Source organism: Talpa europaea (assembly GCF_964194135.1).
Source record: "Talpa europaea genome assembly, chromosome: 6".
Classification (NCBI taxonomy): Eukaryota; Metazoa; Chordata; class Mammalia; order Eulipotyphla; family Talpidae; genus Talpa; species Talpa europaea.
The window spans coordinates 55,297,664-55,310,045 of record NC_140072.1 but is presented as its reverse complement, the minus strand read 5'-3'; the positions used below and the strand labels follow the sequence as shown (position 1 = coordinate 55,310,045).

General features: G+C 52.4%; 1 protein-coding gene across 1 annotated transcript; it reads left to right on the top strand.

The window, feature by feature from the left end:
- Nucleotides 1–892: 892 nt before the first annotated feature.
- On the top strand, nucleotides 893–5,661 carry SPR (sepiapterin reductase; the record flags this gene model as incomplete). The annotated part of the gene is made up of 3 exons (XM_084235895.1): nucleotides 893–1,196; nucleotides 1,749–2,039; nucleotides 5,281–5,661. 3 exons carry the CDS (start codon nucleotides 893–895, stop codon nucleotides 5,469–5,471), a joined length of 786 nt encoding a protein of 261 aa, XP_084092021.1. The 3' UTR covers nucleotides 5,472–5,661.
- Between the last annotated feature and the right edge of the window lie 6,721 nt (nucleotides 5,662–12,382).

Below are 12,382 nucleotides of genomic sequence, written 5' to 3'. Positions count from 1 at the left end.
ACCTGGGTTAAGTTATCTGAGGGTACTCACCTCCCTTGCAAAACTCAGAAGCGTCCTCTATTAAGGAGATTTGTACTGTCTGCCAGCTTTCCCATCTTCTGTCTGTCCTTGAAAACCCCTGGAAATGTGGGTTTTCTGAAGCCCAAGACTGGAAGTACGAACTTCGGTGATGATCTGCATAAACTTGACTGGGAGTAGATGGCCTTGTCTGCCAGGATCAGTGTACCATGAATGGGTGCAGAATCCCGGGGAACAAAGGACCTCTGGGGACAAAAAGAACCAGAAACCTCAGAGATAGGAGGATGGGGGTGAGAACCAAGTTGTTCGAAGCCTAATAAGGAAGAAGAGGTTTTTACATCATTTGGAGGAGCTCTGTTACTCTCAGGGTGGTAACTTCCCCAAGTCCTAAACTGGTCTGGCGTCATTGAGGGGTTTTGCTGACCACTGACAGTGATGCCCAGTCCGGAGCAAAATAGCAAGTCACTTGTGCAAGGCCACCAAATCAGGAATTGGAAGAAGGCGCCCCTGCTGGGGTGCTGAAACGCTCAGAATGGGGCGAGGGTTTCCAGAACAGGTCACGCCTCCCGGCTCGGTCTGTTTGGCCCCAAGGAAGCTGACTGGGCGCGCACTTTCATTTCCTCAAGCAGCTGCCAAGGAAACAAGTGCCACGGTGGTCTCAACGCCAAGCCAACACATGCCGCTCTGGCCCGCTCCACCTCGGGGCTGGGCCTCCGCCTACTCCCGCCCCTGCCCCGCCCACCCGCGCTCCGCCCACCCGCGCTCCGCCCACCCGCTCCTCCCCACTGCTCCTCCCAGCGAAGCTCCCCCTCCCGCGGCGCTCAACCCCCTGCCGGGTCCCGCGTTCCGGCGCCAGCGGGCAGAGGGCGCAGGCATGGAAGGCGGCCGGGGACGCGCCGTGTGCGTGCTGACCGGGGCCTCCCGCGGCTTCGGCCGGGCGCTCGCCCCGCTCCTGGCCCCGCTGCTGCCCCCGGGCTCGGTGCTGGTCATCAGCGCCCGCAGCGACGAGGCACTGAGGCAGCTGGAGGCCGAGCTGAACGCCGAGAGGCCGAGTCTCCGCGTGGAGCGCGTGCCCGCCGACCTGGGCACCGAGGCCGGCTTGCAGCGGCTGCTTGGCGCTCTGGGGAAGCTCCCCAGACCCGAGGGGCTGCAGCGACTGCTGCTCATCAACAACGCGGGTAAGACCCCGCGTGCGCGCTTGGCGTTCCTTCCTAGGCTCCCTCCTTCACTTCTCACACCGCTTGGAAACTTAAAGGTGATCCCTGTGAGTCAGAAGAGACGCCTGAAGGTGCTGACTGGTTCAGTGAGAAGTGGAGACCGGTGCTGCCGGGGCGCCTCATTTACCTCGTCCCGGGCGGGGTTTGGAGGCCAGGTTTTCCCAAGCGCTGTGGAACGTTCCGGATGATCTTCCTCCGCGCCCTCTGGCGGAGACCCGAGTAAGGAGATGGGGTCTTAAGGCAGAAGTAAATTTCCTGGCTTCTCCAAAAGACTCCCAGAATTTCTGTGGGATCCTAGAGCAGACCATGAGCCTTCTCGGCTTGCAACTTGGGTAAATGGTTGGGGCTCAGGCCTGTCTGTCTGCAGGGCTGGGGAAGAGGGAGTTGTCTCCTGAAGCGAAAAGGAGTCTCTTATTCTAGGTCTGCATGGGAAGGGGTGTGTGGAGAAATTTGGAGAGAACTGGGGGAAAAGAAAGCCCCTCCTGCTCTGAAACCTAAGGTCTGTTTTTTCAGGTACTCTTGGGGATGTGTCCAGAGGCTTTGTGGACCTGGGGGACCCAGCCGAAGTCAACAACTACTGGGCTCTGAACTTGACCTCTGCACTCTGCCTGACATCCAGCATCCTGAAGGCCTTCCGGGACAGCCCTGGGCTCAGCAAGACTGTGGTTAACATCTCTTCCCTCTGTGCCCTGCAGCCCTTCAAGGGCTGGGCACTCTACTGTGCAGGGAAGGCTGCCCGGGACATGATGTTCCAGGTGCTGGCTGCAGAAGAACCTGGTGTGAGGGTGCTGAGCTATGCCCCAGGTAGGCGGGGTGCTACTGCCTCCCCTCTCCCGCAGAACCGCTGGTTCTACCTCTCCAGGAATTTATTGTCCCTGAATCATTACCTGTCACTCTGTAAGGGAAATACAGGTGCCAAGGAAGTTAAAGCTGGCAGGAGAGGGAGCTGTAGTAACAGGATATGAGGAGAATGCAGAGCAGCCTGGACTGGTGGATGGGGTCAGAGAGTTTGAGATATTAGTTTGAGAAAAGATTAAGGTTTGAATTCCAGATCTGTAGCCCATTTCCTCATGTGAACAGATAAGATGCTAGCTGTCTGACAAGGCCATTTGGAGGACTGAAAGGGTAATGGATGTGAAAATGATCCCTAGTTGTGAAGTGCTATCTAATTGTTAGCACTTCTAATTGTTAGGTAGAATGTGGCACACTGTTGTTTTCATGTGTTTACTTCTCTGCAGCCTTTCTTAATAGGAAAACCTTGAAGGTCAGGATCATGCACTATTGGATGTCTCCAGCACCTAGCAAAGCACCCCACTGAGTCACCCTACACTAAATGCTAGTTGAATAATGAGCAGATAGACATTGTTGATGCTGACCATCCTAGCCTGAATTGGGCTGGAATATTGGGGGGTGCTGGGATATTTAAGGGGCCCCCTGTCCTCATGATAAATATAAAGGGTAGGACCAGCCTTGTAACACTTGGTCTGATTTCTCATCACTCTACCATGATGCCATTGTGGCCCTTTCTCAGAAGTGAGGCTTCCGTTCCAGGCTTGATTGCTGGAATTAGAAAGTGGTGACATAGCTATTGTGTAATGGAACAACTCAGGTAAGACATCCGTGAGTCTATTCCCCCTGGCCCTGGGGGCAGTGAGATAGTGATCTGATTTTAAAATCCAGGTGGGGATTTTAGATCAAACCTTGCCTTTCTGCTTCCTCATGTTGTTCAATATCCAGTCCTCTCTCACTCCCTAGCACGCACACCGTTATTCTTGTAGCCAGCATTAGATAGTTTTACTATAATGTGTCTTGGAGCAGGTCATTTTGTGTTGAAATTTGAAGGTGACCTCTTAGCTATATGGATTTACATGTTCAAATCTCTGCAGATTAGAGAAGTTCATGGACATTGTTTCTTTAAAGTTTTCTCTCCTTCCTCTGGGAATACAAAACTGTGTGTATTATTTCTTTCAATGGTATTCCTAAATCCATGTAGACCTCCTGCACTCTTTTTCATTCTTTCTTCCATTTTGTTCCTCTGATGGGTGATTTCAAATGACCTGTCTTTTAGTTCACAAATACACTGTTTGATTGGGCCTATTGTTGACTTCTTTGTTGAATTCTTCAGTTCAGTCATTGGATTTTTTCAAGTCCAGCGTTTTTGTATGTTTTTTTTTTTTTAATGGTTTCTGTTTCTTTGTTGAACTTCACATTTTGTCCATACATAGTTTTGTTTTTTTTTTTTTAAAGATTTATTTATCCATACAAGCACTGGGTACAGTCAGAAGCGCGGGAGGGTGAGAGAACTCACCAGAGCTAAAGCAGGATGCAGAACAGGCAGAAGGACCGAAGTACACTGCTGAGGGGAGCAGTTGGCGAGACAGGAGAGGTCTGTGCACCAGTGGCCAGGGATCGAACCGGTGCTGCAGAGGCTGCGGGCAGCTTCACAGCCCAGCGCTCAACCGCTGCACCACCGGGGAGGCCCCATAAATGGTTTTCTTAATTTAATTTGTCTATTTGTGTTTTCTTGTAGTTATTGAATTTCTTTAAGAGGATTATACTGAATTCTTTTTCAGATAGTTCATATATCTCTCTAGGATCAGTCATCCAAGTTTTCGTAGTTTCCTTTGTTGGTGTCATTTTCCTTGATTATTCTTGATCCTTACGTCCTTGCCTTTGTTTCTGCATGTGAGGAAGTAGGAAACTCTTCTGGTCTTTACACACTGACTTTGGTGGGCAAATCTCTTCACTAGTCAATCTTCCCAAAGATTGTAGGTAAGCCATTTGGTGCTCTCTGTGGTGGGGTTGTTGCTGGAATCCTTGGGTGACGTGGTGCTGGGGTGTGTTGAAAGCCTGGGTCTCTGGTGGTCAGTCTGGGGATGAATCTGGCCAGAAACCTAGGTTTATGGCTGCTTGCCTAGAGGCTAGGTTTGAAAGCACTGACTGGGAACCTGGGGGTCCAGTGGCCATGGAAGGCCATGGGAACAGGCTGGTGCCGTGCGCCTGCTGCCAAGGGAGCCACCTGAGGACATGGGAATCAGCTCTTGCTAGAGTGGATCAGGGGCTGGAGCTCACAGGTTCCTCTGGGAGACTGGAGCTGAGAAAGCTGCCTGGGGTCCCAGACCCTGCCAGAGCCTGCTGCTGGAGCCAACAGGCACCAGGGTGGATTAAGGGCTAGGTTTCAAAGGAGCCTGGTGCCATGGAAGTTGTCTGGGACTGCAGGGAGTACCTGGAGCCGCGTAGCTGACAGGTGCTGGGGTGAGGGGAAAGGGAGTGGAGCTGGATTTTTAAGAGCCTAGGGCTGTGGGAGTTGGCCTGGTGCTGGGGTAGGCTGGCTCTAGGTGTGTGGTAAAGTCTTGTGCTCACTTTACTCTTGTCCCACAGCGAGGGTATCTCTCTGCATTGGGCTGCTCAGTTTGGGAGTAGGAGGAGCTGTGGGAATAGTATAATTCTATCTTTCCTGTCCACCTCAATGCATACTTTTTCCTTTCTGTATTTCAGCTAGGTGATATAACCCCTTACCTAGAATCCTTAGCTCTTGTGAAGGTATTTTTTGTGTGAAAATGGTTGTTCAAATTGATAATTCTGTGGAAGAACAAGTGCTAGAAATTCCTGTGCTGCCATTTTGCTGACTCTAGTAATGTTTTATAGCAAGGTACATTTAGCAGAGGGCTACAGATGGAACTGAAGCGGAACTGTATTAAGGGCATGACTGTCAAGGCATGCAGAAGCAGAAGTGTCCTCCTTAGTGACCAGTTGGCTGTGTGGACAATGGAGAGGGAGGAGGAAGTTTAGAGTCTGGAAGAAGAGCACTTCATTAACAGAAGTAGGCAAGTCTGTAAGAGATACTGGTTGGAGATAAGTTTGGTGTAGATATGGTGGCCTGGGGGGACCATGTTCAATGTGCATTGGAATTTGAGTCTATAACTCAACAGTGGCAGCTTGATCCTCAGTGAGCCTCATATCTCCAGCCACACCTGACTTCACCCTCAACCCCACTCTACATGCCCAGCAGGCCCCCCTCATCTTCTGTTCTTCATTCCCCTAGGTCCCCTGGACACAGACATGCAGCATGTGGCCCGGGAGACCTCTGTGGACCCAGAATTACGAAAAAGACTGCAAGAGCTGAAGACAAAGGGGGAGCTGGTGGATTGTAGAATGTCAGCTCAGAAACTGCTGAGCTTGCTACAAAAGGACACATTCAAGTCTGGAGCCCATATTGACTACTATGATGAATAAGCCCATGATCTTGGTCCCTGGGCCTTCCATCCCCCTCTTTCAGGCACACCCAGGAGCCCTGTGCCTTCCCACATCCGGCCACACTGCCAGACCTGCCTTACACAGATAAGCACTTGTGCCTACTGGCCTGCCTTCAGGCCCAGCCAGCTGTGAGGCCTTTGACCTCTGGAGTCCCTGTCCTCAGGAGTATGTGTTGAGCACCCTGAATTAGGGAGAGAGAAATTAGAGTATTGGCATTCTCGTCCCTCAGGAATAGAATTTCAAGGATGGATAAAGTAGGACAAGATGCTAGAACACTGAAAAGAAGTTGGGTCTCCTAACTTGGGCCAGCTCATGGGAAGAAGAGGGGTGAACTGGCGCCACATAGGAGGGATCACAGGTGACCTGGGGGAGTGAGTATAGCACAAGTTCTGTCCCACAGGGATGCCCCTTGCTCAGGGTAGCAGGACCTGTTGAATTTCATGTGTTCACTCTGATACCCTTTCTAGAATCTACCACCTGTCCCTCAGACAGAGGTTTTGTCAAAGGCAGAAACAAATAAAAGCTGATTGTCCTTTATTAGTGCCTGCTTTCTCCTCTGGTACAGAGCCACGACTAACTCCCTGGTTTGCTGGATCTAGGGGTGTTCCTGAGGCAATTAACCCAAAGTTGAATGCTGTCTTTAGTTCCTGGGGAATTGTCTGAGGCTGCCTCTTCTCACTGAGCGCTGCCCAAGCCCCTGTTCAGAGTTGGCCAACGTGGGCATCCCAAACCCTGTCTCTTCATGCCTCTGCCTACAATGACCCATCTTTATTACCTTTCCTCAACCTGGACCTATTCAAGGAGTATCTAACCTTCCGGGCCTGAGGATGGGTACTTTCCCTGGTTCTCTTAGATTCCCAGTTCTACACTTGCCCACATGGCAATGCTCTGAATGGGTCCCAATTCCCCTGCCATGGGCCCTCCTGGTAATGTCCACCTGGGCTTAGAACCATCAAATCTTTGGGGGAGGTGGGCAAGATTCCAAGAGAGGGAGGCCTTGAGAAACCAAGAGTGCAACCAGACGCATCCTGCCAACCTGTTAATAGATGCCTATGGTGGTGGTGGTCTATAGCCAGTCAGCCCCTCGCCCTGGCCCTATTTTGCAGAGGAGAGCATGGTTCTTGCCAGCTTCCTCCAGAATTCAGTCCTTCAGGAGGGAACGCTCTTTGCTCCTTGTGCACAGCAGAGGGCGCATGGAGGCCATGCCTCCTGGAGAACAAGCAGCCGCATTTCTCTGAGACTCTTGTCCTGGAGGCGGGCCCTGAGTCAGCGCTGGCAGTACCCTACTGGGTATTCTAGAAGGGCGTGAGCAACACATGCTGTCTTCACACAGCACAGCCTTTGCCCTCACTGGAGTCAAAATTGCTGTACTCGTATTCCTGCCTACCAGCTGGTAACCCAAACAAATCTCTTTGCTTCTCTGTGCCTCAATTTCCCAGTCTGAAAAAATGTGGATTTATAATAGTGCCTCCCTCAAAGGATCCTTGTAAATATTGTGATTTATGCTTATAAATGTTTAGCACAGTGCTAGCATTGCAGCAAGTGGCAAAGATGCTAATATTATATATTGCCTTTTAACATCAAGATGCAGATCATCCTGAAGCCTCACTTGCGGGCTCATCATCTCCACATCTCTGCCCCCTCGCCTCCGCCTCTGCAGACCTGTGGCAAGACCTCTCACAGCTCCAAACTTCAGTGGGGCTGCTGTTCAATCTGCACAGCTTGTCCTGGACTCACTGTGCTCACGAGAAAGTGCACGAGCCTGGGAAATAGGAGCCCTGGGTCTTACTTCCTCTGACAGATGCTACGGGCGGGCCCTCAGCACTTCTTCCCCTCCTCCAGGCTGCACTTTCCTTAGACTAGAGGAGCTCTAAGATTCCTTCCTGCAAATCTTTCTCCAAGTGTTTCAAACATGGTCATTCTGCGCCCAGTGGTGTCAGGTTTACCTCTAAAGGTGGGGCCAACCTGGGGCTGCCCCTTCTGTCATCGAGGGTCATGGGCCATCTTCCCCACTGGGCTTCTTGCTTCTGTGGGAGTGTGAGGGCAGTCAGTGCCAGCTCCCCCAGAGTGGAGGTCTGGCAGGGCTGTCCCCCTCTCCCTGCCAGGCTGGCTGGCCAGGCCTAAGTGAGGAGTACCACATGTCCCCACAAGGGGGCGAGGCCCTCCCACGCCTGACATTTGTCTGAGCCCAGGGATTTAAAAAGCCTTGGAAATGACCCTAGACTTTTCTCTCTTTTTCCCCTTACACTAGGATTGCTGGACTCTCAGGGGCCTCCAGGGAGCAGGGGAGGCAGAAAGGGCTGGGATCACTCTTCCTGGGAGGCCCCAAGACCTCTTTAGTGGCTCATGGACTCTGGTCACGGGGATTCCCCAGAGGATGCTCCTTGACCTGGACTGAGCCTACCCAGGTCCCCTACCCTTGGAGTAAGGAGACATTTGTGTTCCCAGAGTGCGTGGCCTGCACTGATCTTGGCCACCACACACATGAGCACATGTAAGCGCACACAATACATGCCTGCACATGCCCGGGCCCCAGCTGCCAGGTTAACAGGGCTTCAGATTAGCCAAAACACAAACAAGGTTTTTCTTTGTCTTTGACATGAATGAGCTGAGTAGTTATTTTGATTTTGTATTTAATACCCCTGAGCTGGGGGCCAGCAGCTGGTGTATGAGAGGCAGGGGAGTGAGAGTGATGTTCTAGGCCCCAACCCAAGGAGCTCCAGGACCTCCATCCCTGAGGACAACCAGCTGGGACCCGGCTGGTCAGGAGCTCTCCCACCCCGTCCTGTATTGTCCTGTGAATACAAGCCAGGCTAGTGGCTGAGTCCTTTGTTAGCCAAGTCTGAGGGTGCCCTCCTGTTCCTACTTGGAACGCTACTTAGGGTTACACACCACCCTAGCCTCTCCCCACGACTCCTGGCGGGGAACTGGGCTTCGGGACATGGTCCTCTGGCCTCCTTTGCCCACTGCCTCTCCCCACAGAACGTGTGGGACGTGATTGATGTGGTGATGCCCACTCACATAGCACATGTGTGAGCATGCCCCCCGTGCCAGCATGTTCCCTCACCCAGGCCCCCGGGAAGTGGTGAAGAGCACTTGCAGTCACCAGAGTGGAGACCCCATGGGGTGACACCTCCCTTACCCCCATCGCATCTTAGCTATCTGAGATGTGGGGGAGGAGAGAGTGGACCAGAAACCAGTAGCTTGCTTGTAGGGAAGCTAGCTGAGGAATCACTCTGATCCTCTGGGCCCGGCTGGCGGAGGGTAAAAGCAGAACTGAGGTGAACAGGGAGTGAGTCATCCTTGCTCCCCTGTCCCAGCCCTGAGGTCTTCTGACTGCAGCACTGGGGGTGAGACCCAAGGCTAGATGTTCCCCAGAATTCTAAAGGAGAGCCTTCCTTCCTGCCCCACCCGGGAACCCTGTTACTTGTCAGCAAGTCTCCTTACCTGCCCTTTGTCTTCTTCATCCATCTTCCAGCACACCCCTTCAGCCCTGGGAGAACCCTGGATTTCTGTTTTTGGTGATGGATTGAGGGAGAGGAGGAAGTTAGGGAGAAGGAAGTTATTTTTTCCTTTGGGGGGTCCTCGCCCATGTTCAGAGTGATACATCTGCTGACTAACCTGGATGCTTTCTAGAGGTCTCTTCATGTACAGGTCCGTGTATCCCCTCCCCAACCCCAGGCCAAAGGAAGAGACAGGCCTGGCTCCCACTCCCCAGACCCGGTGCCTCCTGGTGGAACTGCAGGATCCTCTCTGGCCCATACTTTGGCTCAGGTCTTGGTCCTGCTGCTGCAGAAGCCTTTGCTGCCTGGAACCTGCCCTTGCAAGCCCCAACTTGACCCCAGGGATCTAAGCCTCAGGCTCAAGAAGTTGTGTGTGTTCACAAACCTGTGACCTAACCCAATGAGAGTTGCATGTTTGATGAATGAATGGAGTGCAAGAGTGAATGCTGTTGTGGTCTACTGCCAGGGGAGTAATGAAGCCTCTGAGAGGGCTGGGGTGTGGTGCCTTATGCCTCGGAGTCAGGGTTCTGCAAACAAGCTCAGGTATCCCTATGTGCAGCTTCAACACCCCCTTGCATTCCCCCAGGGTGTCCTTAAAGGAAAGTATTTATTGTGGAAGTGGTCTGGCCTGTCTCAGTATCAGCTGGGGACTTAAAAAGAAAGCATCGCCCCATAGTTCCTTCTTCACCCCAGACTCCCAATTCAGTGGATCTAGATGGTATTCCCACTTGCACTCACTAGAGCATTAAAAAGTAAGTTGGGAAAAAGAATCAATTAATGAATTAGTTTTAAAAGTGAGCTGCAAGCCCAGATGGTATTGACAGAGACCAAAGGAGGCAGGCAGCCTGCCTCAGAAAAGAGGAAGCCCAGGGGACAGAGCCAAGGCTGGGAGTTGGTGTTAGTCTGAGGTCAGAATTAAGGATCAGTGAGGGTCAATTAAGGATCAGTGGCCACTGTGAGGCCGGATGTGGGGTCAGCACAGGGCTGGGCTAGGCTCAGGGTGGAGTAGGAGTTGAGAATGTCAAGACAGTGATGGAAAACTTTGGGAAGCAACAGAGGCCTGCACTATTGGCTTTTAAAGTGCTAATTTGTACGGAAATGAAGAGTGCTAGGGTGAGCTAGCCCAAGGAGGAGAAGGCCAGCCTTTGAAACAGTGACCAAGCCCAGGGGCAGGGCTGTTGTCTCGGCCCCAGGACAATCCCAGATACCCCCAGCCCATCCCCGGACAGGAATCCCATGCACAGGGCAGGGACAGCTGCGTCACTGTGTGGGACCAACAGTGTCCTGTAAGAGTCCATCGTTGTGGCCTGCCTAGGTGGGCAGGAACAGGACCAGGGGCAAAGTGAGCAAGTTGGGAGGACGCAAGTGTCCTCTCTGGAGCGTCAGGCCAAGGCAGCAACACAGACATTTGAGGACGAAAGATGGAAACAAGATGAGCAGGACGGTGAGAGGAGCATGGAGAAATGCAGGCAGGAAAACTGAGAGAGAAAGATTCGACATTTCAATGAAGGGAGAGAGATTGAGAGAAGCCGCACACACTCACACACACTCATACACTCTCTCACACACACACATACACCCAGGCGTGCGCGCGCGCAGCCGCCCTGAGCCTTGCTGGAAATAATCCCGCTCGCGACGCTGGGGCCTCAGCTGCACAGGCGGTGTAGAGCTGTTACCTTGCACATCTGTCAGCTCCAAATGTAGAAGCTGTCATGGTGTGTGTGTGTGTGTGTGTGTGTGTGCGCGCGCGCCTGTTCCTCCCAGAAAATTCTGAGGCCTTTGCTTGGCACAGGGAGATCCCCGAGGGGCAGCGGCCTCCACAGGAAGTCCACACTCTGGGTAGAAGCCCTGCTAATTCCCATCCTTCGCAGGGAGGAGTCAGCCCACTGCCTGGCCTCTGGGGCCTGGCTTGGCCACTGAGAGCCACATGGCCCTGGGTCACCAGAGTGCTTGTGTTTCCCCACTTGTCAGGTGGGGATGTCGAGTAGCGGCCACCCGACTCCCAGAGAGGTGCTGATGAGCACCTGGCCTCACACATGTCAGTCGGTCCTGGGACATGAGGGATTCTTTTCAACCTGCTTATTATAGCTGGGAATTCCATCTCACGCCCACCTTCTACACCCAGTAAACAGGTCCCTCTGGGGACCTCATGGACATAGACCACCCCTGGCCTGCTCTTCTCCAGCTGCTCCTCCAGCAGGACCTACGGCTGCACCCTAGACACTGGCTCTGCACAGCAGAAGTCTGAGAACCTCAATCTGAGCCCACAGGAGCAGAGAGGTTGGACACAAAGCCTGGGAACAGAGGAATTCTTAACCCTTTGCTATAAGGGCCCCTGCGTGGAACCCTATGCCCTTCTCTCTGCTGACCCTTTCCAGATTTTCATGTCCCCATCCCCCATATGTCATGAAGTTCTCTTTGGCTTTAACCTAAGCTTATCATAAAGGGAATTTACAGCACTGAGGAAGAACCCCAGAAACTATCCAGGAAGGCCCCTTTTTTCAGTTTACCTTGCAGTAAAAGGAAACAGACCCTGGCTGAAGGCACCCAACCCCTAGTAGGGCTTTTTCCACAGTTGCAGCTTTCTGGGACCCATGGAATTGACCCTTCCAAGATTTAGAGAGTACAAAGGCCCTGCTACCCAACCCACAGGCTGGCAGCCTCACGCTAACCTGGCCTCTTCAAAATCCAGCCCGACTCCCAGGCCATCTATTGATCTTTCTGCACATCCACGAATTTTTCTGCTCAAAAATCAGGCTGGGCATTCTAGGCAAGCTGTGGGTGCTCCTGTTACTTAAAGCAGGGTGCCCTGAGAGAGGAAATGAGGCCTGCACCTTGTACCAGTGACTTTTCAGGAAGGGGAAGGGCCATGGTGCCCAGAGTGTTCTCTCCTGAGTGAGCACATACCTGGGTGTGCATGAACCACACACCAGCCTGCACTGCCCTCCCCTCGGGTGTGTGTATGTGTGTGTAACTGTTTACCACCTTAAAATTAATATCAGGTAGAGCCTCCCTGGTGGCGCAAGGGGTTAAGCACAGCACTATAAGCTATCCGCAGTTCCAACTCCCAGCCAGCCAGGATGCTGACCCACATGGCGCAGCAGACCTCTCCTATCTCGCCTGCTGCTCCCCTCTGCAGTATATTTCAGTAGATTCACCTGTTCTGTTCCCACTCTGTCTCTGGTGAATCATCTCACCTCTACCCTCACACCTCTGGCCTGTACCCCAGCTCTTGTATGCATAAATAAATAAATATTTTTAAAAATAATTAATATCAGGTAAATAGGTTTTTGAACATTTAGCTTTGCTTCTGCAGGGGCTGGGGAGGAATAATTGTGTGTACTTGCATATAAGTGTTTTCATGTAAAAGTTGTGTTAACTGCATGA